Genomic DNA, 26,294 nt, shown 5'->3' with positions numbered 1-26,294 from the left:
AAGACGATGGTGGAAGACTAAATAAGTGTGTGCTCTCGGGCCCGGGGGTCTTAGCGTAAAGCAGCTGTTAAAAGACAGAAATGTCAGGGCGCCTGGGCTCAGTTGGTTGAGCGTCTGACTCTTGACCTCAGCTCAGGTCTTGATCTCACGGTTGTGAGTTCAAGCCCCACGCTGGGCTCCTTGCTGCACAGGAAGTCTACTTAACAACAAAATAGAAATGTCATTCGAGTCTCATGTTGTATTTGTAAAATACAAGGCAACGGCGCATTCTGTTTTGTATGATTTGTTTTTATATAATGAAGCTACTTAGCAGTTAAATTACTTGGAATTCTTTCTGCAAAACTTCTCGTATTATCCGTCTTCATGTTGGGGTACGTGTACCCAAGGGGTACACAAGGACTTTCCAGGGGATACATGGGCATGGATTAGGGAATTAATTTCCAGGTTTTCAGCTTCCATATGTACTCTTGTCTAAAACTAATAAGCTGAAGACTGTCTGCTCTGAAGGTTCTCCTTTCCCAGCTCCCTTAAAGTCACCTGTTAGCAGCCTTAGACAAGTGAAAAAAAGGTATGGTGGGTTGCCCCAGGATGCCACAAAAGTAAAACAAAGAGGAGCAGTCCCTTTTTTTTTTTTTTTTTTGTAATTATTTTTTAAAATATAATTAGCATATAGTTGAGCAGCTCTTATTTTATCCAGGTGACAAACTCATGACAACCTTATCTATCCGGCTTTTTAAAATTTTTTTAATGTTTATTTATTTTTGAGAGAGAGAGACTGATCGTGAGCAGGGGAGGGGTAGAGAGAGAGGGAGACACAAAATCTAAAGCAGGCTCCAGTCTCCAAGCTGTCAGCACAGAGCCCCACGTGGGGCTAGAACCCACAAACCGTGAGATCATGACCTGAGCCGAAGTCCAGTGCTTAACCAACTGAGCCACCCAGGCACTCCTATTTATTTTTGAGAGAGAAAGAGAGAGAGCCAGGGAGGGGTAGAGAGAGAGAGAGAGAGAGAGAGAGAGACAAAGAATCCCAAGCAGGCTCCACGCTGTCAGCCCAGAGCCCAGCTCAGCCTCCAACGCGCAAACTATAAGATCATGACCTGAGCCGAAATCAGGAGTCAGATGCTTAACCAACTGAGTCACCCAGGCACCCCTTTTATCTATCCATCTTAAAACCAGAATTCAGAAATAAGATGGTCGTTATGAGAGAAGTATTAACATGTTTACTAGAACTTAAAAATGAGCCTAGGCCTCTTTTAACAGAAAGGAAGTCTGACCAAGCTGATTAGCCTGCCATCAGCAGACATTTTCCACACGTACTTAAAGCACAGCTTCAATATACATTTAAAAAACACATCACTTGCTATTGTTTAAGCTTATAACTAATAGATGACAACTTAAAAATGTGACAGGGGATTATAGAGTTTTTCATAAGTCTTTTAGGGGCTTATTCCAGCAAAAATCTTGAAGACCATCACAGTGGCTTACTCATCTTTAATTTCTCCTTTTCTGTCATCCCCCCTACATCCAGACAGTCCTGTTGCTTTTTTCCTGTTATGTCCATTTCAGACTGCCCATTTTCCAAACCTTCCTGGCCATTTTGTTATGCTGTTTTGCCCCCCTTGTAGTTAACCCCTCTTGAAGTGACTCTGAAGGGCTCTTTCCTACCTCTGCGTCTTTACTACATTACTCTCCTCCCAGGAGCGCCCTTTCCTTATCTTCTCTATCCATCCTGACTTCTCTGGTCACTACTGTTCTCTGTCCTTTCTGACTCCTACAGCATTGGCTATTCCATGCAGTTAGTACTTCAAGAACATCAGTGTTTGATACTTCTCTCTTATCTGCAAAGCTCCCTGGGGGTTAAAAAACACCTCTTTGGTTTCTACCAACATTCCCCTTTTTGCCTAATGCAACGCTGACCACGCATAGTGAATGCTTAATAAATACTTCACTGACTACCTAGAGAATATTCTCTCATCCTCTCGTTTTGTCATCCATTCAACAAATATTTTTGAGACCTTTTTTGTACCAGGATTTGTACTAGGCACTGGGGACAAAACAGACAAAAATCCCTACTTTCAAAGGATGATAAATAAACAAAATATATACTATGTAAATAATTAATTAATTAATAAGTGCTGAGGGGGAAATAGAAAAGTAAAGCAGAGAAGAACAAGAAGTGTGTGTTGGTGGTGAGTGCTGGTGGGGAGGAGGAGGGAGTGTGTGCAATTTTAGATGGGAAGGTCAGGGAAGGCCTCACTGATAAGGTGACATTTTGGTCAAGACCTGAGGGACTGGAGCTTATCTGTACACAGAGCATTTCAGGCAAGGAACCTACTAATGGTGAGGGCTCTGGGGCTGGACCTGCCCGACTGCCTGGACGGGAGAGCCTTGTGGCCGGGGAAGAAGCATGGCAGAGGCAGAGATGGGTCAGAGAAAGCTGGGGAGAGCGAACAGGTCTTGTTGGCTTTGCTGAGTGAGATTGGAGGCCTTCTGAGGGTTTGAGCTGAGGAATGAGCTGATCTGATAGAATAGAATCCCTGTGGGTGGGGCGCTTGAATGGCTCAGTTGGTTAAGCTACTGGCTCTTGGTTTTGACTCAGTTGTGGGTTCGAGCCCCATGTCAGGCTCTGCACTGACAGTGCGGAGCCTGCTTGGAATTTTGGAATTCTCTCTCTCTCTCTCTCTCTCTCTCTCTCTCTGCCCCTCTCCCCCCTCAATATCTCTGTCTCTCTCTTTTGCTCTCTCTCTCTGTCAAAATAAACTGAAAAAAAAAAAAAAAAAAAGAATATCCATGGGTGCTGTGTTAGGCTAGACTGAACAAAGGCAAGAGCAGAAGCCAGGAAGTTAGGTGGCAACTATATAATAATACAGGCCAGAGACGGTGTTGGCTTGGACCAGGGGAAGAGGTGGTCAGATTCTGGGCTTATTTTCAAGGTAGAACAGACAGGATTTGTTGACTGGCTGGGTTGAGGGTGGAACGTGGCTGGGGAGGTCAAGAATGATGGCAGGGTTGCAGGGTTCCAGTCCTAAGGGAGGGAGGGGTGAGTTGCTGTTTGCTGAAGTGGGGCAGGCTAGGGGAGGAGCAGGTTTAGGGAGGAGGGTAGGTCGGCAGTGCCATTTCGGAACCTGTTAAATTTGAGGTGTCTGTTAGGCGTGCCCCTACTCAAAGTGTTGAGTAGTCCATAGCAGTGTGGGGTCCAAGGGAGCGGTCTGTTCTGGAGATGAAAATTGGGGAGAACTCAGCAAATGGGTGGTATTCACAGCCAGGTGACGAGATGAGATCCCTGGGCACTTCACTGTTCAAGCAGAGGTGGCCCAATTCCGTTTACTGAGCATCTGATGTGTACCAGGCTTAATATACAAACCCTAAGCTAGATACTCATTTTACTGATGACACAGGTTAACAGAAACGGAGGACAAAAAGGTTAACCATCAACAAGCCTGAGGCAACAGCTAGTAAGTAACAACTGAGGTCTGTCTTAACTCCAAAGTTGGTGTTCTTCCAACCATACAGCGCCTTAATTCAGTAGTACATTGTATTTTGGGAAAAGTGCTGTTGGCAAGCCGAAGTCAGTACCCTTATAAAATAAATATGCTATGAGTCTTCTTTTGAAATGCAGATGGGAAGGAAACCCCTTAGTCATTTGGTTGTCACATGGAATGAAGATTAGATTCAGAAGCTCTGATATCCATTTGCCCCAGAATTTTCTCAGATAACGCCTGCTTTTCCTCTCTCTAACTTTTTTTTTTTTTTTTTTTTTTTTTTTTTAACAAGAGAAATATGAGCTAAGAAGAGGATTAAGGGTCTGAGGCTACAAAGGGAAAAAAGACCGTTAGCAGGAAGGTGAAAGGAGATGTTTGGAAAACAAAGGCTGCCGTGTTTACCTCCCTCTAACTTTATGTGAATGTGTATTTGTATAATTTTGTGCCCACTTACAATATATTAGGCACTGTGCTTAGTACTTTGTATGTGTTGTCCTTACAACAACTCACTGAGGCAGGTGCTATTCCCCCATTTTACAGAGGAGGAAACTGATGCTCAAGGTCAAACAGCTGTTAAACATCCATTACTGTTGACCAATCAAGCAAAAGACCTTAATACACAACAAAAATGTAAAGAATGGCACATTATAGTATATAATGACTTACCAAATGAGAGTCTTATTTCTAAGTACCATGGGTTTAAGGCACAAGTCCGTAATATACAGGGCCATGAGTTCACTGTGGTCTGAGGTAGCCTTACAAAAGGAAAGAACTGGGTTTTCTAGAATGAGTGGTAGAGGGGTGGTTGGAGAAGGCGTTCCATGCAAAGGGACTGGCATGACCCAAGGTCTAGAGTCAAAAGACCTAAGATATGTTTGGGCAAAATCTGGCAGATCAGTTTTAGCTGAAGCAGAGAAATGGAAGTTTTAATTAGAAATGTAGTTTAGAAGAGGGACCTTGAATCTTAGGCTTAGGGACTGGCACTCTGTTGAGTAGTCATCGGGAGTCATTTGGGAGTCATTGGTGTTTTCTGAGCAGGAATTGAAGGAAGAGTACTCTGGTATAGGGCTGCTGGGAGCATGAGTTTCAGGGTGCAGGAGCTTAAGGATGAGTGCTTAAGGGTCTGACCTGCCAGTGGAGCACAGAAGACAAGGTGGTAATAGTGCTGAGATCCTATGGAAAGGAGGGAACTAAGGACAGGGAGGGGGCAAAGCCAGACTCAAGCTTTTGAGCGTGGTTGGGTGACCTGGAGAATGATGGCACCATAAATAAAAACAGAAGCCAAGAGAGGGCTCAGTAGAGGGTAAGCCGTGTTTTAGTTAATACAGAATTTCAGATGTCCGGCCAGGAAGTAGGAAATGTGGAACTGAAACTTGAGACGTTAGGATTAAAGATGTGTTTGTCTTTGGCGTGAAGATCCTATTAATGGTGAGAGTAGATGCCATTTCCAGAGAGGCAGCGTAGCGAGCATGGTAAGAGAGTCAATACTGAATCCTGGAGATCAGCCATATTTAGGAGCCAGGAAAAAGCCTTCAGTGAACGAGAAAAAGAAAGATAGGTCGGTGCGATCTATTCAGATTGTAACCGGCCACCTGTCAAAGCAAGCCAAGAAAGTGAGAGTCAACGTTTAGGAACTTTTTTTTTTTTTTAACATTTAGGAACTTTTGTAACAGTTTGACAGCCTCACATCATCCAAGCCCATGACTCTGTATTTTACAAAAGTATTGGTCCACAACAGGGGGCGCCTGAGTGGCTCAGTTGGTTAAGCATCTGACTTCAGCTCAGTTCATGATCTCGCAGTTCGTGGGTTCAGGGTCCGCACTGGGCTCTGTACTGAAAGCTTGGAGCCTGGAGCCTGCTTTGGATTCTGTGTCTCCCTCTGCCTCTGCCCCTCCTCTGCTCACGCTCTCTTGTCTCTCTCAAAAATAAACATTAAAAAAAAAATTTTTTTAACAGAAGTATTGGTCCACAAAAAATGGGAGATTTTAAAAACTGGTCTGCACCACCAACTGAGAAGTGCAGGGTTAGACGGTAAGAGGACCAAGAGACCCGCTTTTAGGTATATACCTAAGAGAACGGAAAAATATGTGTTCACACATAAACTTGCACGCAAATGTTCCATAGCAGCCTCATTCATAGTACCCAGAAGTGGACACAACCTGAATGTCCACCAGCTGGTGAATGAATAAACAAAATGGTGTATCCATAAACGGGATATTATTCAGCCATAAAGAAAGAATAATGCACCGTGCGCGTAGCTTAACACGCTACATTGTATTAACGCGCTATATTGTACACCTGAAACTGGTAATCACATAGTATGTCAACTATACTCCAATTAAAAAATGTTAAAAAAATTTTTTTTAATGTTTATTTTTTTGAAGGAGAGAGAGACAGAGTTTGGGGTGGGAGGGGGGGCAGGGGGGCAGAGAGAAAGGGAGACACAGAATCCAAAGCAGGCTCAGGCTCTGAGCTGTCAGCACAGAGTCCGACACGGGGCTCGAACCCACAAACCACAAGATCATGACCTGAGCTGAAGTCGGACGCTCAACCGACTGAGCCACCCAGGTGCCCCGAAAAAAATGTTTTTAAAAATGAAGTACTGATATGTGCTATAACATAAATGAACCCGGAAAATATTATGTGAAGTGAAAAAAGCCAGACATAAAAGTCATATTATATGACTCCATTTATATGAAAGCCTTGTAGACAGAAAGTAACCTCTGGTGGTTGCCAGGGTCTGGGAACAGGAGTGAATGGAGAATGACTGGTAACAGATATGTGGTTTCCTTTGGGGAGATGGAAGAATTCTGGAAGTAGATAGTGGGATGTTTGCACAACCTTGTGAATATCCTAAAAACCATTGAATTCCACACTTTGAAACAGCAAAATTTTTTGGTATGTGAATCATACCTCAATAGAAAAAAAAAAAAAAAATACAGGAGGGCAGGTGAGTAAAGCAGGGAGGAAGAAAAGGTACAGATGTGGGTATTATAAGAAGGAAGATTAAGCCAAAACATCATTCCATATATCAGCAGTTCATCAGTTCCCCAAGTGTAGTCCATGAGCCCCGAGGGGTCACTGAGAACCTTAAAATTGTCTTCACTATAATACTAAGATGTTATTGGCCATTTTTACTGCGTTGACATTTGCTCTGATGGTACAAACGGTGGGTAGACTGCAGGTGCCTTAGTGCCAGTCAGGGCAAGGGCACAGCTGTACCCTCAGTCACTGTATTCTTCACTGCAGCGTACTCTCAGTCCAAAAAAAAGAAAAAGGCCAGGTTCACTTAAGAATGTCCTTGATGAGGGGTGCCTGGGTGGCTCAGTCAGTTAAGCATCCGACTTGGGCTCAGGTCACGATCTCGCAGTTTGTGGGTTCGAGCCCCGCGTCGGGCTGTGTGCTGACAGCTCAAAGCCTGGAGCCTGCTTCGGATTCTGTGTCTCCCCCTCTCTCTACCCCTTCCCTGCTCATGCTGTGTCTCTCTGTCTCTCAATAATAAATAAATGTTAAAAACAAAATTAAAAAAAAAGAATATCCTCGATGAAGCATCAGTATTAATTTTATTACATCTCAAGCCTTGAGTACACGTCCTCTTAATGTTATATTTGAGGAACTGGGAAATACAAACAAAGCATTTCTTCATCCTGAAGTGCAATGGCATGTGGAGGCCAAGGTCTTGTGCGGTGCTTGAGCTGCGTGTTGAAGTGGCAGCTCCTTTTTTCATTGAACACCATTTTTACTTGAAAGAATGACTGACAGACTGTGGTTGCTGAGACGTGGGCATTTGGCACATAGTTTCTCGAAAATGTGCACAGCGAGCCTGTCACTTCAGGGAAAACAACTGACAGTATTTGTAGTCAGTACTAAAATTCAAGCTTTCAAGTGAATATTAGAATGTGGGAAAACTTGCATCCGTTACCATGAGCTTGACAACTTCCCAATACACAAAGGCTTTTCTGCTGGAAATCAGTGGTGATATTAAGAAATATGATTTTAGGGGCACCTGGGTGGCTCAGTCGGTTGAGCATCCGACTTCAACTCAGGTCACGATCTCGCGGTCCGTGAGTTCGAGCCCCGCATCGGGCTCTGGGCTGATGGCTCGGAGCCTGGAGCTGCTTCCAATTCTGTGTCTCCCTCTCTCTCTGCCCCTCCCCCGTTCATGCTCTGTCTCTCTCTGTCTCAAAAATAAATAAACGTTAAAAATTAAAAAAAAAAAAAAGAAATATGATTTTAGCTGGGGGGCACCCGGGTGGCTCAGTCAGTTAAGCATCCGACTCTCAACCTCAGCTTAGGTCTTGATCTCAGGTTTGTGAGTTTAAGCCCTCAATGAAAAGTTCACTGATATGGTTGCAGATCCCACACTGCCACTTACCCTTAGGAAATTAGTTACTTGTCCAGTTTTGGTATGGTATCAAAGAATAATACTCAGAATGATCTGAAAAGGCTATTAAGATTCTCTTTCCAACTGTATATCTGCGTGAAGCCAGATTTTCTTCATATGCTTTAACCAAAACAACATATTAACAGACTAAATGCAGAAACAGATTTGAGAATCCTGCTACCTTCCATCTAGCCAGACAAAGGCTAGAAATTTGTAAAAATGTAAAACAATGCCACTGTCCTCATTAAATGGTTTTGTTTGTTTTGGAAAAATATAGTTTTTTTCATTAAAAGTATGTTATATATTATGTAATTGGTTTACTATTTTTTAATGAATTAGTAGTTAAATACTTTAAAATTTTCTTTTATTTATTTATTCATTTACTTACTTATTTAGAGAGAATCCCAAGCAGGTTCCGCGCTGTCAGCACAGAGCCCCATGTGGGGCTCAAACTCAAAAACCACAAGATCATGACCTGAGCCTAAATCAAGAGTCGAACACTCAACCCACTGAGCCACCTGGGCACCTCTTATTTTCTAATACAGTAGATATTGATAGATAGTATCCATATTAACAAATGTTTTTGAGGTCCTCCGTAATTTAAGAGTCTAAAGAGAGCAGAAAGTTTGAACACCACTACAGTATGCTATGGACATTATACCAACTCTTTGTATGGTGCTTGAGGTAGTTTTCTTCTTTGACAAAACTGGTGTAAGTAACTGACTAAGCCAACACATAGCAGTTCTGTCTAACTCTGTCTTCTGTCTCACACTTGCCAAAAATGCTCTATATTCCTTTCACCGGGGTAATATGAACCACTGACTGATCAAATGGGGTCATACCATATTCCTCCAGAGTCCAGAAATAGCTATACAGGTTGAAAGTCAAAGAAATTAATCAGACTTGAATACAAACAGCTCATTTCTTTTTTTTTTTTTTAATGTTTATTTATTTTTGAGACAGAAAGAGAGAGAGACAGAGTGCAAGTTGGGGAGGGGCAGAGAGAGAGGGAGACACAGAATCCGAAACAGGCTCCAGGCTCTGAGCTGTCAGCACAGAGCCCGATGCGGGGCTCAAACCCATGAACCGTGAGATTATGACCTGAGCTGAAGTCGGACGCTTAACTGATTGAGCCTCCCAGGTGCCCCTAAACAACTCATTTCTACTTCTTCAAATGAAGCCTCCAAACCTGTAGGATTAACAGGTAATTTCACAACTACCGTACGGAGAATAAGGAGTTCCATGACAGTCTAGGTTGTGACGGATCCTAGTTTCTGACTCAAGTGGCACTTGGACCTGACTGATCCAGTGACTGGAGAGTACAGCTGGAAACGCTCCATGACTGCTGAACCTCTGAAGAGGACCCACTTAGTGTACTTTGAGGTTCAGAGCATTTTGAATGCCCTAGTTTTTGCTGTTGGAACATTCCCATTCCGATAGGGGATCCTCAAGGTTTAATATGTGTTAGATCATCATCCTTCATCTGCTAATGAGTTTCTGAAGCCCTCCCCACCTTTAAAACGTAATCAAAAAGGAGAAACAGTTACAGTATAGCCAAACAAGTTCTCCTATGCTTCATAAACAGAATACCTGGCTTTAGTAGGCATTTATATAAACATTTGTCAAAGGAACGAGGCAGCCAGCGATCCACAGGATATCTAGGAAATTAACTACTTGCGTGAAGCTGCAAACTTGTTTATAAAACAAACCTCTCTGTATGTTTGGTGCTACTATGGGAAAGACCAGAACCCCCGGCCATCAGGCTTAGAATGTTATTCTCAGGACCTAGTAAGTGCTGCCGGCTTGCTTTCGGATTTTCGTGAGGTGGTGCTTGTTAACCCTTGCCGCACATCACGGTCACTCAGACCTGCCGAATCAGACTCGTGGGTGGGCGGTGAGTGAGGAGGTGCTCTCGTTGGTTTTTAAAGATTCTTCCGGTGACTGCAGCCATTACAGTAAGCGTCGACTCCCATCAAAAAGCGTTAAGACTCAGAAATAGCTTGAGGGACAACATCCTGCGCCAAACAGCACATCCCTCAAGGGGTGACTGGGCAGCCAGGCCCCAAAGCCCGCTGAGCTGAGTGGCAGCCAAGAGCCAGGTTTGATGTTTACGCTCAAAATCAGCTCTGGGTTGTCCCAGCAACTCGGCTGACACACAGCTCCTTCTTCTCTCTGAGGCTTCATTCCGGGCTTTGCTCTTCTCTGTTAGGACCTCCGTGTCTGTGGTAACCTGGCCTGCTGCCTTCTTTAATTTTTCTGCCAGTTGCTCCATCTTCTTGCGTGTAGGGAACTCAACAACCCCCACCCCGCCCCCCAAATATACCTGAAAACAGGAGGAAGGGGCCTGGAGCGGCCAGAACAGATGTCACCAGGCCTGTGCACTAAGTCTCCTGTAAGGAAAGCACCCAAGACTCTGGCTGTCACATCTTTTTTTTACACCTTTAACACCTTTACACAAAGTTACGGTTTCTAAGGCCTGCAGTAAAGTAGAAATTGGGAAAGGAACTCTATGAAGCTCAAGAAGTGACTCCTGATCCCTGAATAGCAAGGGAGGGGCCATGAAGGCCATAAGAAACAGATACAAGAACTCAGAATGCCGAACAGTGGAGGGCCTACAGGGTCCGGGCAAACGGTTTCACACTCCTCGACAGGTCACAAAGCCATCATGACTGTACTGCAGAATAATTATGGCCCAGATCACCAAGAAAATGTTAAGTATATTCAGGTTAAGGAAGCAGAGTAGTGTGTGTCGTGTTTTGTTTTGTTTTTTTAATTTCAAGCATTCTAAATGGTTTTAGTGCTTCCAGTTGGTTAAAGGTCTTAGTGCCTAAAGAGATAAGCTCTTCCGCTATCTATAGATGAACTCATTTACCAGTACTCTAGATAATTAAGATCTACCCTATTTATCGCTTCTATTCATTTGTACTCCTGTTTCTAAAACATTAAAAATGAAAAGCAGGGGCGCCTGGGTGGCTCAGTTAAGCCTCCGACTCTTGATTTCTCCTCACGTCATGATCTCACAGTTTGTGGGATCGAGCCCGCATCGGGCTTCACGCTGAGCATGGAGCCTGCTTGGGATTCTCTCTCTCCCTCTCTCTGCTCCTCCCCCTCTCATTCACACGCACTTTCCCTCTCTAAATAAACTTAAAAAAAAAAAAAAAATGAGGGGTGCCTGGGTGGCTCAGTAGGTTGGGCGTCCAACATCTGCTCAAGTCATGATCTCGTGGTTCCTGGGTTCAAGCCCCACGTCGGGCTCTCTGTGTCCAGCTCAGAGCCTGGACCCTGCTTCAGATTCTGTGTCTCTCTCTCCCTCTCTCTCTCTGCCTCTCTCTCTCTCTCTTTCTCAAAAATAAATATTTTTAAAAAGTGAAAAGCAAAAAATTTAAGGCAGTTGGACCCTATTCTATATACTTTCTAGTACCTGGCTCTGCTTCTTAGCAAAACTTGCTGTAACCTGGTGTTCTGTCCCTGCCCATGTGATATGTAATGAGACTCAATCCTGTTTCTTTGCTCATTCATCTGACTATGAAAGGGTTTATAGATGTCTCCCTCTCCCTTGAGCCTAGTAATCCTATATCACTTCATCTTCTGCTAGCAGGAAAATAAACCATTACAGGGGCGCCTGGGTGGCTCAGTCAGCTCATGTCATGATCTCACGGGTTCGTGAGATTGAGCCCCGCATCGGGCTCTGCACTGACAGTGAGGAGCCTGCTTGGGATTCTCTCTCCCTCTCTCTCTGCCCCTCCCCCTGCTTGCTCTCTCTCAGAATAAATAAACTTTAAAAAAGAAAGAAAGAGAATAAACCATTACATGCCACCTCCTTCCTCATTATATGCTCTATAATCAGAATACCTGGTATAGAGTAGGCATTTAACAAACATCTGTCAAATGAATGAGCCCGTGATCCATAGACCATCTGCAGGATTAACTACTTGCAAGCAGCTGTAAATTTGTTAAAGAGCCTAGCCCATGATGAAAACAGCAATCAAAGAACATCAGCAAGTCCTAGCACCAAGAAGATCAAATAGTTGACACACTGTTCCGTGAAAAAACCAGGATACACAAATACCCGAACTGTGTTGGTAAATTAAAAGAAAAAAATGGGGAAAAGGACTAGAAGGACATAGGCCAATATAAAACATGATTATCCATTTTTCTATTCACTTAATAAATAATCGAGCACTTTCTTTGTGTCCAACACGTTCCTAAGCATCTCAGAGTTTAACCACGCATACCAGCATACTGCCCACGAAAAACTAACTGCAACCTATAATTTGACAGCAAGAGGTGCAGCAACTATAAATCATGAGCAGCTCAGGAACACTAATTATGCAATGATAGGATATGTGAAGTGTCCTTCCAGAAAGACGTGAGGATTCCAGTTCTCTGCACGTGCTCTGCTGCAGGAGGAGTATTTCTGGGCACGTTAGCCACACTTCTTGATAGAACGCTTCCTGACCGGGGCGCCTGGGTGGCTCAGTCGGTGAAGCGTCCGACTTCAGCTCAGGTCATGATCTCACGGTTCATGGGTTCAAGCCCCACGTCGGGCTCTGTGCTGACAGCTCAGAGCCTGGAGCCTGCTTTAGATTGTGTGTCTCCCTCTCTCTCTGCTCCTCCCTTGCTCACACTCTCTCTCTCTCAAAAACAAATAAACATTAAAAAAAAAAAAAAAAAAGTAGAACGCTCCTTGACAGAACACTGAATGTGTAGTAAAGCCATGGAACGTACTGATTGTAGTTCAGAAATACCAAATGTTATTGACCCTTTTTAATTCTGTAAGCTGCCTTTCGCCATGCCTAATCAGTTTATGACCCAGCAGAGACCCCTTGTAGTTCCGTCGTCATGGCCCTGGGACTATACTCGGAATCACAGCTTTAGATGACATTTCCCCAGGATATTTACATGGATTTATAACACAGTTGATGCCCAGACCTCAGTATGTGAGGAGTCTACAACTGTATGTGCCGTCAGTAATCCCATTTTGTAGCCTGGTTTTAATTTATATTTGTCCTCTTAATAATGTTAATAAGCTGACATTACTCTGCTAACAGCACAGGCGATGAAATCATAATCGAGCATAAAGGTGTAAACTAGCATCTCAGGGCATCGTTAGGCACCCTCAATTCCTTGTGTCATTTAGAAAAACGCAAGAGAAAATTCCTAGCAATATTTAATAGGCTATAAAGGAAACCTAGTCTTAGGATCCAGTTTTGTATTGCCTCAGTATAAAATTCATATCTTTAGTTTAAAATTTTTTGTGTGTGTTTTATTTATTTTTGAGAGAGAGAGAGAGAGAGTACGAGCAGGGGAGGGGCAGAGAGAGAGGGAGACTCAGAATCTGAAGCAGGCTTCAGGCTCTGAGCTGTCAGCACAGAGCTCGGAGCCATGAACTGCGAGATCATGACCTGAACAGAAATTGGACACTTAACCGACGGGGCCACCCAGGTGCCCCCATATCTTCAGTTTTAAGTTTGTATTTACAAAGCAAATTTTGATTCTTGGATACTGTTCTCTGCTGTCATCCACATAAGGGACGTATTTTCCACTCTGGGCTGCATTTCATGCCAGAGAAACTTCCAAAACCGGGAGGGCATCAGGCATGCGTGACCCTCTGACTGATTTTTCTCCCCTCTAGGTTACCCCATGGCTGTATTTTATCGGCGTTACCTTTACTTCAAGGACAGCTACCTCATCCATCTCTTCCACGCCTTTACAGGCCTCTCAATTGCTTATTTTAACTTTGGTGAGTGAACTTGGCAGTAGCACAGCGATTGGAGGGAACCTGGGAAGGAACAGGCTTAAACAGAGTATCTGGAGAGAGTGTGATGGCTAGGGAAGTTAATAACGCTCTGCTTGCAAAGAGGGTTTGTATGCACAGGACCAGAGCTTAATTTTCCTTTTCCGTGCATCCCTTTCCCAGATAACATTTTGAGAGTGCTTGGTTACCTTTGCCAGCCCCCCATCATTTCCTCTGCTGGGGCTGTAACTGGATGAAAGATGCAAGCAGCCTTCTTCAGGAGCATCCCTTTAGCTCAAACACTCAGAAATGCAGCAACGCCCTGACAATCCCTTATATGTATACAGTTCATTTCCTTCCCTCCCGCCAAGATCTGAGTCTCTTTGAAAAGAAAAAAATCCTAATACCAAAGGTTTTTTTCTTTAAATATTCTCTTTGTGTTTAGAAGTCTCAGCCCAGGTGAGAATGCGAAAAAACAAAAACAAAACCCAAAAAACAAAACCACCACAGGCTAAAATTTGCTGTCCTCTCCGCCTCCAGGAAATCAGCTCTACCACTCCCTGCTGTGTGTTGGACTTCAGTTCCTCATCCTTCGACTGATGGGCCGCACCGTCACTGCCGTCCTCACTACATTTTGCTTCCAGATGGTAAACGCCTCTCCCTCGGCAGCTCAGACCACAGCCAACAGCCGTTCGGGGGAGGGGGGAGGTCGGGGACTGTGGCGCAGAAAAAGTGAACTAGGAGACCCGATTTCTAGTCCTTTCTCCCGACATCTCTCCGCAGCATGGCTTCAGGTAGGTCACTCTTCGCAGGCGCCAGGCGCCCCATCTGCAGGTTGCAGTGACGACGACCTGAACAGCTGAGCCCTTGCACAGGACTGCGCCATTCTTGTTCTTTGGTTTTGACCAGGACTACCCAGCTAGCTGTCCAGGAGGGGTGTCGCATAAAGGCCAGGCAGAAAACCAGCTGAGACTGAGCTATGGACTCTAAGCTCCAAATTCTCAGTTGAGCCCTCATTCTGCTGAGAAGCCTTGAGCATTCCCCTCCATGGGTTCAGTTTCTTCCATGTATAGGAACTTAAAGCCTTTAGGGCCCCTGGGTGGCTCAGTTGGTTAAGCGTCTGACTTCAGCTCAGGTCGTGATCTCAACGGTTCATGAGTTTGAGCCCCGCGTCAGGCTGTCTGCTGTCAGCAGGGCCTGATTTGGATCCTCTGTCCCTCCCACCTCTCTCTGCCCCTTCCCCGCTCACGTTCTCTCTTTCTCAAAAATGAATAAACAATTTTTTTTTAATTTAAAAGATCAAACTTCAAAACAAAAGCCTTTAAGGAGGAGACCAAGAGAAGGGGAAAATGAAAGAATACAGTGGATTTTAGAGCAGGGAGAAAATAAAGAAATCCTAGCTGGTGATGGAATAAATTCTTCCCCCTCCCTAGGCCTACCTTCTTGCCGGATATTATTACACAGCCACTGGCAACTATGATATCAAGTGGACAATGCCACATTGTGTCCTGACCTTGAAACTGATTGGTGAGTGCTGGCTCATTGCCTTCCCCTTTTACCCCTAGGCTCTTCCCCGTCTGACCGTCTGACCGTAAACTTACTCTGTGTTCCCCGGTCCGCTCCTGGCTACACTCAGTCCACAGGCCACCTCCTCAGTGGCCTCTCCCCCTGCTCTACCCACACCTTCTCTCTCTGCTCAGGTCTGGCTGTTGACTACTTTGACGGAGGGAAGGATCAGGTAAGTTCCCATTCCTCTGCAGAGAGGTTAAGGAATTGAACCAGAGGGAAGGAGAAAGGCTGTTGTAATCAAAAGACTGGACCCAGATGCCAGGGGCAGAGCCTCTACCTCATCCCCGGCCTGTGTGAGTTCTGTTTCAGATAGCACTGAGCACGGATCAGCAAATCTAATTTGCCCGGATCCAGCTCTCGCACAAAGTCCAGAGATCAGTGCCAGCATGGCGTTTGGAAAAGCAGCAGCCACTTGTTGCTAAGTTACCCCTGCACATACTCATTTCCACGTGAGGCAATTACTCTTCTCCATGTCACGCCCTCAAAGAGACGGCTGTTTGAAGAACCCCAGTTCAGTGGGGTCCCAGGGTGGGGAACACGCAGACTGGCTCTTGGGGGGAGATTCAAGGCTATCCTGAACCATTCATTCTCTTCTCGGCATAGAATTCCTTGTCCTCTGAGCAACAGAAATATGCCATACGGGGTGTCCCTTCCCTGCTGGAAGTTGCTGGTTTCTCCTACTTCTATGGGGCCTTCTTGGTAGGGCCCCAGTTCTCAATGAACCACTACATGAAGCTGGTGCAGGGACAGCTGACTGACATACCAGGGAAGATACCAAACAGGTAATTGCCCCTCTTGGTCAAGACCTCTGTGTAGGTGATCTCACCCAATACAAAGCCACTTCTAGGTGACTTCCTGCAGTCCATCCCTGGCTGCGTTCTCCAGCACGGCCCCGGCTCACAGGCCTGTGCCGCACAGGCCCCGGACTGTCGTAACGGGCGCTCCGTACCTGCTCAGCGCGGGTGGCGGGCCCATTTCAGCGTAGGCTACTTCCAGCCAGCCATTCCGACCCTGTAGTACAAACGTAAAAATCCGCTTTTATGCCACAGGATTTTGCCTGAACAGTCACATCCCTGCCTTTAAAACCCGTTTTCTCGGTTTAAAAGAAAAGATTGTTAAATATATAAAAATGTGTGTGTGTATGTGTGTGTGTATATATATATCACAGTAGAAAGTTGAAAAGTTACCAGAAAAATCCTTTTCCTGAGAACGTGTCTAGCCTGTGTTTGGGCCTCGATTCAACCAGGGTAGGAAGGAGCAGACTGAGAATTGGTCATCCTCCAGTCCTCCGCACTGGATTTTCAGTCCCAGTGTGGATGGAGGCGGTTGGTGAGGCCGTGAGATCTGTAGGAGCCCTGAGGGGGAAGCACCACAGACTCGTCCACACCGCTCCCCTGCCCACCCTGCCCGCCCCTGTGACTCGCAGGGTCTCGCGTTCACCATTGCCCAAAGCCAACCACAGAGAGCTGTCTTTCCCTGAGACTGAATAAAGGCTCTGGACGGAGAGCCACTCGTCCTCCTCCGGGCGGATAGCCACACTCTGAAACCCCTCTCTCCGTAATTTAAGGTCAGAGGGCGAAGGGAATAGCCTCTGTCCGTTGTGACCTTGCTTGTTCCTTTCCAGCACCATACCTGCTCTCAAGCGCCTGAGTCTGGGCCTTGTCTACCTAGTGGGCTACACTCTGCTTAGCCCCCACATCACAGAAGACTATCTCCTCACTGAAGACTATGAAGTGAGTGCTTACTAATGGAGCAGCAGTGTGACTGCATCAGAGGTAGAAATGGACAGGCAAGGATCCCTGTAGATAGCCAAGAAGCGGGTAACACCATCTACAAATGCATGTTGGTTTCGCTCTAGATCTGTGAGAGTTGGTGTCAATGCCAGCCGGGCCGCGACATGTTCATCAGCCAGCACTGAACGACCTCCGCGGGCACAGGGCTGTGCCAGGTGCACTGTTAGCACCCCTTACCTCCCTCGGGAGCAGCTCTTAGCCTGATTTATTACAGCCAAGTGACTCCTTGGAGCAGAGCAGCTTTTGGTCCTCTCCAGCCTGTTTTCTTCTCTTGATAGATTGGGGGCTTCTAGGGAATTCAAAAACCAAGGGAGGGGGAAGTGCTGGCTTTTGCTCCTGCCCAGCTGAAAGGCTTGCAGCAGCTCCCTACGCACTCTGGGTAGGTTTATCTCCTTAAACTAACATTGACCATGGATATATAAAAGTCCCTCGGTGCTCCGTGTCCCGAATGCTCAGTGCGTTAGAGGAGTTTAGGGACAATGCTGTTTCTGGGACTCTTCAAAGAAAAAGGTGAATGGATGTTCACTGGGCTCCCTGCGTATTCCTCTTAGCCTACTAGAAGGGCAGCGAAGCGGACCGTCAGGTGGACATGAAGTAGTCAGCCTCAAGTTTGGAAGGGAAGAACATGAAGGGCATTTGGCCTTGCCCGGGGGAGTATCCCTAATGCCTGTGTGTTCCTTCCTCAAGAACCACGATTTCTGGTTCCGCTGCATGTACATGCTGCTCTGGGGCAAGTTCGTGCTGTACAAGTACGTCACCTGTTGGCTGGTCACAGTAAGTAGGAAAGATGAACCGGGGTCATATTCCAACAAGCTGTGGGGCGCGGTGAGGAGGAGAGGAGCAGGAATGCTAACGGAATGCTCCCTCCCTCAGGAAGGAGTGTGCATTTTGACAGGGCTGGGCTTCAATGACTTTGACGAACACAGAAAGGCGAAGTGGGACGCCTGTGCCAACATGAAGGTGTGGCTCTTTGAAACGACCCCCCGATTCACCGGCACCATCGCCTCTTTCAACATCAACACCAATGCCTGGGTGGCCCGGTAAGCGGCTGGAACGGGGGTCCGGACCCTAGCTTCTTCCACCACTTTCCCAGATTTGAGCGCACGGATGCGCGATCCATCTTTTCCCACTCTGGGGTAGAACCTCGTCGTTCTCGCACCCACCCACCACATACTTCCGTCTCCACTCCCGGCCCCCCAAAAACCACTCCTGTCACATTCGCAAGGCACAAGCAAGACCGAGAGGTGCCTTGAATTTTAATCCCAGTTCCGCCCTGGTTTCATGTTCCCCTTTGCCGTTTACAAATGTCTTTATTTGTCCCCACCAACGCACAAGTGTTGAGCGGCACAAGAACCGGTCTGCCCTGTTCAGCACTGCAGCTTAGGCACTGGGCGCTCAGCAGTCATCTTGTACAAAGTGGCTCGCCCAAGCTCACCCAGCTAAGCGTGAGGTCTGTTTGCTGTCTCTGAACAGAGTCATCGACTCCGCTGCCTTTCATTTTTTTTTTTTTTAATTTTTTAAAAGTGTATTCATTGATTTTGAGACAGACAGTGAGAGTGGGGGAGGGGCAGAGACCGACGGGGGGGCGGGGGTGGTGCAGAGAGAGAATCCCAAGCAGGCTCTGCACTGGCCGTGCAGAGCCCAATGCAGGGCTTGAACCCACGAAACCGTGAGATCACAACCTGAGCCAAAACCAAGAGTCGGTCACTTAACCGACTGAGCCACTCAGGTGCCCCTGCCTTTCATCTCTAAAGCTAGTCTGATGGCACCGCCTCCCTCACCCCAGACCACCCGGAGCAGGAGCCACCAGCGTGGCAGCAGGCACTGCTCTGAGGCCCATCCCCACCCACCCTTTTCTCTAGTTACGTCTTCAAACGGCTCAAGTTCCTTGGAAATAAAGAACTGTCCCAGGGACTGTCGCTGCTCTTCTTGGCCCTCTGGCACGGCCTCCACTCGGGATACCTGGTCTGCTTCCAGATGGAATTCCTCATTGTCATCGTGGAGAGAAAGGTAGGCCTGAGGGGTGCCGGGTGAACAGGGACGACGACGAGCGAGACACTCATGACCTCTCCCCTCGCTCCCCAGGCTGCCAGGCTAATTCAGGAGAGCCCAACCCTGAGCAACCTGGCTTCCATTACCATCCTACAACCCTTCTACTACTTGGTGCAGCAGACCATCCACTGGCTCTTCATGGGTTACTCAATGACTGCCTTCTGCCTCTTCACGTGGGACAAGTGGTTTAAGGTAAGCGGAGGGGGCGGAAATCACTGAAACCGCAGGCCGTGAGGACGGTCCTTGCTCTGTCTCTCGCTCAGTGGCCGGTATTTCCCCACAGGTGTATAAATCCATCTATTTTCTTGGCCACGTCTTCTTCTTGAGCCTACTCTTCATATTGCCTTATGTTCACAAAGTAATGGTGCCAAGGAAAGAAAAGTTAAAGAAAGCGAAATAATCGATTTCCCTGGTAAGTGACCATCCCTGTAGCTAAGCTGAACCAGCAAGTTATAGACGAGAGCAATAGATTGGGGGCAGATGGCAGGGAGACAGTACTGAAACCTGGAGTGACTCTGAAGGTAGCCTGGCTCCCGGGAAAACAAGTGTGGGGCACTGACCACTCTAACTTGGGCCCCCACGACACAGAGTACTATACGACCACGGCAAACTTGGGCCCCCAGAGTCTGGTCTCTGTAGACCAGAGACTGGAAGGAATAACTCCGACCAGCCTGCCAATCAAATCTCTTCTCTTGCAGGTGGCCTAGCGCCGGGCTGGTGCAGAAACCACTTGTCTCCCTTTCCACAGCCCTCCTTCGCCTCAGAGCACAGAGAACATGGAAACCAGGGAGTGGGAAGACATGATACTCCTAGCCGTGCCTCTGCTGCCAGCCAAGTCTTCATCTGGGGCCAAAGGGGAAACTCTCGTGGGAGGAGTAGAGGGCCCGTGTCTCCCCTCTGGGCTCCCCCATGCACGTTGCCTTATCTCTCCCCCTCTAGCCAGGAATCTGTTGTGTTTTTCTCCTGCCAATTTACTATGATTGTATATGTGCCGCTACCACCACCCCCCCCATGGGGGGGCGGGGTGGGGTACAAGGCCCCACCTGCTCCACTTTTTCTACCTTGGAACTGTACCAGATAAAATCACTTCTCTTTGTTCAGTTTTTCACTGCTGGCATTCCTGGCTGCTTCCTTACAGACCGTTCTCCGTGCTTGCCACATAGCTGAAAATTCAGCAGGGCTCTCTCCTTTACCGCCCAGAAGGTGGGAGTCAACGCCTAACCGCAAAGCCTGGGACCAAACTTGCAAACGCTGTGACCTCACATCTTTTCCTGGAGTCTGAGGAGAAAAACCATTAAGATTTTTTTCCACCATTAAGATACTGCTAATTTTAGGAATCCCCAAAGAACTACCAGATATTTATAGGATAAACAGTATTTATAGGCTAAACAAATAGCAAATGTACAGCCTCGGCTTCCCCAAACCCCCCACAGTCCCGGTGCAGGAAGGTCCTCTCTCTGAGCAACGGGCGGAAAGCAAGGCCAAGGGATATAATGGCAACAGTCTCTGTTTCAGAACAAGGTGCTATTGTCAGATGACCCCCCATACTTCTTCAAAGGCTGTGGTCAGTTTTGCACAGGTGAGGGCTGCAGACAGGGGGTAGTTGCTGATAGACACCATCTTCTCCGTATACTCCACATTGACCTAAGGAGAGAAGCAGTTCTGTCACTCTGTAACAAGTTCAGCCCGTCTTTGGGGAAGGGAAAACAGGGCTGAGCTAGTATTTCACAGTGCTGGGTTTCTTTCTAGATTTTATTTTTAAGTAATGTCTACACCTAGCATGGGGCTCGAACTCACAACCCTGAGATCAAGAGCGGCAAGCTCTACCGACTGAGCCAGCTGATCTTTATGGTGCTATTTTTTTAAAGATTTACTTGTTTTTGAGAGAGAGAGAGAGTGAGTGACAGTGCGTGTGGGGGAAGGGTGGGAGGGGGAGAGAGAGAATCCCAAGCAGGCTCTGCACTGATAGCATGGAGCCCAACATAGGGCTTGAACCATAAATCATAAGATCATGACCCGAGCTGAAGTCAGACGCTTAACTGACGGAGCCACTGAGGCGCCCCTCCAGTGCTGTTCAAGTTGTACAAAGGATGAAGAAGGCCTTGACTCTCACTGTCACAAATATACCAGCAGTCCCCAAAAGATACAGCTGGGGGGGCGGGGGCGTGCAGGTCGTGGAGGCCCTGTTTGTCTTCCGGCTTTGTTCTCGCCCTCTATCTCCCAAGGTCATCAAAATGCCAGCTGTTCTCAGAATTCTATACTAAGCCTCAGCTCTATGAAGAACCCAAGAGTTGAGCCCAGGCCTTACCTGGCCATGGGCAAAGGCCCCCACCACAAAAACAATAGGGTCACTGCTAGGCACCAAGTCTCGTACATCACTGACAACTGGAATGGAAAAAGATGTGCCAATCTTCATACATCCAACTGGGAAGTGATCTGACACTGGATTCTTAATTACCTAAAGAGAACAAGGGAAAAAAAGAAAAATCAGCCCCAGAAACAATCTCAGAACCCCGCCTCCAACCAGTAGGTGCCGGTATCTCACCTTCAAGAGCTTCTGGGGGCCATCAGCTGCTCGAACACTGAGTTTGTGTAAAAGCTGAACTGAGGGTGGGGACAAAAGAGTTCAGAGCTAGGTGGTGACCCCATTTCTTCTGCCCAGAAATCTAACCAGAAAAACCCACAGGTAAAGTGGGCTCCGTGTGTCCTTTACATCCACACTATGGTCCTAAGAGGCTACGAACGAGCAGTTGTCAAGCATACGACTAGTTGGATGGCAATGAGTTCACTCGGCCAGGAACCCATGCAGGTTTTACCCCAGCCCCTGGGAAGAGGAGTCCTTGTTCTGGTATCAAACATACACCCCACTCCTCCTATTTACAAAGCTCACATTTCATTTATCTCTTTCCTCTTCCTCCCTTTTTCACTACTGCCAAGTTCGTTCTGAACCTTAACTCCTAGAGATCTCACCCATGAGGCCACAAAAGCGGTCAAAGGTTCTGGGAATTCGAGTCTGGGGGTTCACTTCAATCAGCACGTTCTTCTGTGTGTGGATATAAACCTGCAGCAAGCCAGCTCGGTTCAGGGGACTGTCCATCAGCATCAGTAAACTCTGGGGGACGCAGAAACCAAGGCATAGTTTCAAGCGAAGAGAAGCAGCACGCAGCTGCCCGATCTTCTGTACAAAGGCTTGGGGTCGTGAGCTCTGTCCCTGGAGTTACCTGGTGAGCTATGTCTGGTCTCACTTCCCCAGGGTCCCGTCCATTCTTCAACAGCACAGACTTGTGCTTGTCACAGTTGAGTAACTCATAGGTCTTCCCTACCTAAAGAACAGGGAACATGACAGACAGCAACATAAGCTTCTTTTACCTAGACTAGTGGTTCTCAAAGTGTGGTCCCCAAAGCAGCAGCAGCATCATAATCATCATCTAGAAACTTGTTAGTCAAATTCTCAGTCTACTCCAGATCTTCTGAATCAGAAATGGGGGGTGGGGCCCAGCAAGCCTTTCAGGGGTTTACTGTGTGGCCACTGACCCTTTCTCCCCTACCCCTGTAAATGATCTTGGATGACAAAAGGACACAGCCTGTGATTTCACGTGATCTAAACTCCCGCACAGCAAAGGAAACCCATCCACAAAACAAAAAGGCAACCTACTGAATGGGAAAGAAGGTATTTGCAAATGATATATCTGGTAAGGGGTTAGTATCCAAATTAACCAATACAGAGAACTTCTGCAATACCAAAAAAAACAATCTGATTAAAAAATGGGCAGAGGACCTGAACAGACATTTTTCTAAGGAAGACACCCAGATGACCAACAGACAAATGAAAAGATGCTCAACCTCACTTATCAGGGAAATGCAAATCAAAAGCACAACGAGGTATCACCTCACCAGCCAGAATGGCTAGTATCAAAAAAAGACAAGAAATAAGTGTTGGCGAGGATGGAGAAAAAAGTGTGAAAATTCTAATGATGCGGGAGGCGACTTCAGCAAGGAATACTTTCAAAAGTAAAACGGAAGAGGGTTGGTGCCAGTGTTAAGACTGGTCTGAGCAAAGGTACAGCTGGAATAAAGGAAAAGCAGAAATGTGAAGAAGGAAAACGCATGCGGAAAAAGTAGAACTGAAACACTGAAGAACAGTGATTAAGTATGACTGCTTTGTAAACTGCAAGGTTCCTCAAGTATCGAGCACAAAGCCAGAAATAATTGTGGAATATTACAGGGCACTGAATGAATGAGGAATATTATTCTGGTAACTCAGTGTATACTAGAAGAGACACTAACTACATGTGTGATACTAAAGATCTGGCTAAAATCTATAGCAGCTAAAAGAAAGAATTGCAGATTGCAATTTGGGGTCCTAAGGAGCAATAAAGTGGTCAGTAAAAAGTCTAAAACCACACCACTAAATATACAAATACAGGATTTGAGAGGCTGTGTTTTTATGTATCAATAGAACATTCGTATGTCTGGCAACAACTTAAGATACATAACTCCAGGAGCGCCTGGGTGGCTCAGTCGGTTAAGCCGTCCGACTTCAGCTCAGGTCATGATCTCACAGTTTGTGAGTTCGAGCCCCACTTCCGGCTCTGTGCTGACAGCTCAGGGCCTGGAGCCTGCTTCAGATTCTGTGTCTCCCTCTCTCTGCCACTCCCCTGTTCACACTCTCTCTGTCAGGAATAAACACTTAAAAAAAAAAAAAAAAAAAAAAAGGAAATATAACTCCACAAAGCTTGGGGGAAGAGGCATGTAGATTTTGAAACTGATTAACTGAAACAACAAAAATGTCAGAGAGTAAGTAAGCATAGGGAAAGAACCAACTCTGTGGGACACTCTTAGTTATTGAAAAAAAGAACCTCTTGAATAGAACAATCCAGTTTCTACCCATTAGTAAGTTATAACCAGGAGTTTTATTTTTTTTTTTTAATTTTTTTTTTCAACGTTTATTTATTTTGGGGACAGAGAGAGACAGAGCATGAATGGGGGAGGGGCAGAGAGAGAGGGAGACACGGAATCGGAAACAGGCTCCAGGCTCTGAGCCATCAGCCCAGAGCCTGACGCGGGGCTCGAACTCACGGACCTCGAGATCGTGACCTGGCTGAAGTCAGACGCTTAACCGACTGCGCCACCCAGGCGCCCCATGGAGTTTTATTATTTTAATAAAATAGAAAAGAGTACTTTACATGTAGTCATGGTAAGTAGTAGTTTATGAAGCTTTTGGTATCAGATAGTTGCATGTGTTTGTGTGTGTGTGTGTGTGTGTGTGTGTGTGTGTGTGTGTGTGTACTGGCTCACAGTGTGACTTTTTTATTGCGGGTTGTGGTTAATAAGCTTAAAAACAACTAATTAGAATAATCAGAGAATGAGTACTATGTGTATTCATTTTCTGTAACAGGTATCAGAGCTATAAGAATTTTTAGAACCTTTTATTCCCTGCCCTCATGGAAGCCTTCTAGTGGAAGAGACAAACAGTAAACCAACGCATGAAACCACAACCAAATTGTGATCAACATTATGAAAGAAAAATAAATGGTTCGTTAAAGGATTATTAACAGGAGGGCCTGATTTATACCAAGAAGGGAGTCACTCCTATGAAGAAATAACATTTTAACTAATAATTGAAAAATGAACAGCATCATATTCAGTAATTGTTGCATGAACTGTCAAACAGGAATTAATAAAGAGCTAAGTAAAGGAAGCTTCCGTTAGAGAACATTATGTGCAACGGCCTTAAAATATCAGAGAACTTAGTGCTTTCAGAGACCTTAACAAAGGCCAACAAGTCTGGAGTCTAAGGAATAAATAGGAGAGAGCAGGCTCCACGAGGCTAGCAGAACAAGAAGGACCAGCACCAGGAAGGCAAAAGATAATAGTACATAAAATTTCAACCAGCTATGAATTCAATCATCCCTGGAGTACCATTAATGACAATCTGACCTACATTCCACCAGCATGCTCTAAGAATTTTAATTTGGCCATGACCTTTTCAACTTCTTAATGAGGAACCTGGAATCAATAACAATGGCAAAAATTTATTCCAAGTGACAGGCATCATTCTAAACCCTTTGCTGATATTACCTCCCTTCATCCCCTCAAACCCAATAAGGTCCATACTATCATCCCCATGGGACATATGAAGAAACAAGTGGTTAAGGGAGATTCAGAATTAATAGGCTGGAAAGACGGCAAGCAATTAACTGAGACATAAATATAAGATCCTGTAATTAAGTTGGAAATATCAATTACCTAAGAAAAATGGAAAAAAAAAAAAAGACTTTCTAGACTGCAAGCTTAATAAAGTAACACAAAGATTGAGGAAGTAAAAATATAAAAGAATCACATTACTATCAAAATATTACTTTTAAAGCACTTTCAAAGTATTAACCTCCACTTTACAAACTAAGGACAAAGTTGTTTTCTCAAGATCACACACTTTAAGTATGAAAAACAAGTTTAAAACCCAGGTCTGACTTAGAAACCAGTGCTATTTCTTCTGGGCCTCCTCATTCGACAAGTTTAGCTCTAAAGGTAAGAGAAACAAGAAAGTCAGAGTGAGAACACTGCAGTTTTAAGATACACAACTGCTGGAATATTCGGGAAAAGGGCTGAATGACAGGTAAAAATAAGGATGTAAAAGTATTAAATGATAATTGATCCAGCGTTTCAAAGTGGATAGTACTATAAAGGAAGGTGACAAAAGACACCTAGGGATGACGCAATGGACATGTCTATCCTTCCCTACCCTCCCTCCCTTTAGATAACCTTTTACCACAGAATGCCGGTAAATCAATTGAAGTCAGGATGTGACAGCTGCAATGAGATTCACGAAGAGCAGAAGAAAACGAGTAACGCCAACCCAGGTGTTTAACCAAAAGACAGTCAACTAGGCTATTCTTCCTCCAAAAGCATGTTTCACTCTCTCTGCCTCTCCATCCACTTTGAGCCTCTCACCCTCACCTCCCCCCCGCCCCGGGGTCCCATCCTATCGATCTGCTAATTCTCCACTTCCTTGTCCCAAACTACCTTGACTGTCTCCAGACTGGCCCCTTCCAGCACCACAATGAGCCTTCGCCCTCCGATCTTGTTTCCCGCCCCGAGTCGGGGCCGCTTGGGAGCCGCCGCATCCCAGCCCTCTTCCTGCTCTCCGACGCGCCGCTCACGAGGTTGGAATCCGCCACTGGGCGCAGCCATCTTGCAACCGGACCGGAAATTGCGATAACGTCCTTAAACTTCGCGCTTGCCCAATCTCAAACATCCTTCCGGCTGCCATTTTG

General features: G+C 46.0%; 2 protein-coding genes across 3 annotated transcripts in view; one reads left to right on the top strand and one right to left on the bottom strand.

Annotated features, from left to right (window-relative positions):
* The window catches only part of LPCAT3 (lysophosphatidylcholine acyltransferase 3), a 40,049-nt gene extending 19,924 nt beyond the window's left edge, over nucleotides 1-20,125 (top strand). Inside the window, exons 2-13 of the mRNA XM_045466269.1 lie at nucleotides 13,502-13,609; nucleotides 14,144-14,250; nucleotides 15,037-15,130; nucleotides 15,304-15,341; nucleotides 15,776-15,954; nucleotides 16,797-16,905; nucleotides 17,653-17,739; nucleotides 17,839-18,005; nucleotides 18,828-18,975; nucleotides 19,051-19,209; nucleotides 19,301-19,429; nucleotides 19,716-20,125. Coding sequence (XP_045322225.1) covers nucleotides 13,502-13,609; nucleotides 14,144-14,250; nucleotides 15,037-15,130; nucleotides 15,304-15,341; nucleotides 15,776-15,954; nucleotides 16,797-16,905; nucleotides 17,653-17,739; nucleotides 17,839-18,005; nucleotides 18,828-18,975; nucleotides 19,051-19,209; nucleotides 19,301-19,417 — 1,313 coding nt within the window. The 3' untranslated portion in view covers nucleotides 19,418-19,429; nucleotides 19,716-20,125. The remainder of the gene's footprint in view (nucleotides 1-13,501; nucleotides 13,610-14,143; nucleotides 14,251-15,036; nucleotides 15,131-15,303; nucleotides 15,342-15,775; nucleotides 15,955-16,796; nucleotides 16,906-17,652; nucleotides 17,740-17,838; nucleotides 18,006-18,827; nucleotides 18,976-19,050; nucleotides 19,210-19,300; nucleotides 19,430-19,715) is intronic.
* Nucleotides 20,126-20,375: 250 nt separating this feature from the next.
* Nucleotides 20,376-26,243, bottom strand: EMG1 (EMG1 N1-specific pseudouridine methyltransferase). Of its 2 annotated transcripts, XM_045466271.1 has the most exons (6): nucleotides 26,044-26,242; nucleotides 22,239-22,340; nucleotides 21,988-22,129; nucleotides 21,563-21,621; nucleotides 21,326-21,475; nucleotides 20,376-20,661 (listed from the first exon to the last, which is right to left on the bottom strand). In XM_045466271.1, exons 1-6 carry the CDS (start codon nucleotides 26,209-26,211, stop codon nucleotides 20,548-20,550), a joined length of 735 nt encoding a protein of 244 aa, XP_045322227.1. In that variant the 5' UTR covers nucleotides 26,212-26,242; the 3' UTR covers nucleotides 20,376-20,547. The 2 variants fall into 2 exon arrangements, with proteins under 2 accessions (XP_045322227.1, XP_045322228.1); XM_045466272.1 differs by lacking the exon at nucleotides 21,326-21,475 and having other exon boundaries at nucleotides 26,044-26,243.
* Between the last annotated feature and the right edge of the window lie 51 nt (nucleotides 26,244-26,294).

The sequence above is a fragment of the Leopardus geoffroyi genome, chromosome B4, assembly GCF_018350155.1.
Source record: "Leopardus geoffroyi isolate Oge1 chromosome B4, O.geoffroyi_Oge1_pat1.0, whole genome shotgun sequence".
Lineage (NCBI taxonomy): Eukaryota > Metazoa > Chordata > Mammalia > Carnivora > Felidae > Leopardus > Leopardus geoffroyi.
The sequence above is the reverse complement of the archived record's forward strand: the minus strand, read 5'-3'. Positions and strand labels throughout refer to the sequence as shown.

What these genes read in the sequence shown, in the direction of transcription:
- EMG1 (XM_045466271.1), bottom strand. Translation starts at nt 26,211, where the DNA reads ATGGCTGCGCCCAGTGGCGGATTCCAACCTCGTGAGCGGCGCGTCGGA. An exon ending in GACCAGACATAGCTCACCAG is followed by an intron (nt 22,130 to 22,238) that starts GTAACTCCAGGG and finishes TGCGTCCCCCAG; the next exon opens with AGTTTACTGATGCTGATGGA. An exon ending in CCGCTTTTGTGGCCTCATGG is followed by an intron (nt 21,622 to 21,987) that starts GTGAGATCTCTA and finishes CCCCACCCTCAG; the next exon opens with TTCAGCTTTTACACAAACTC.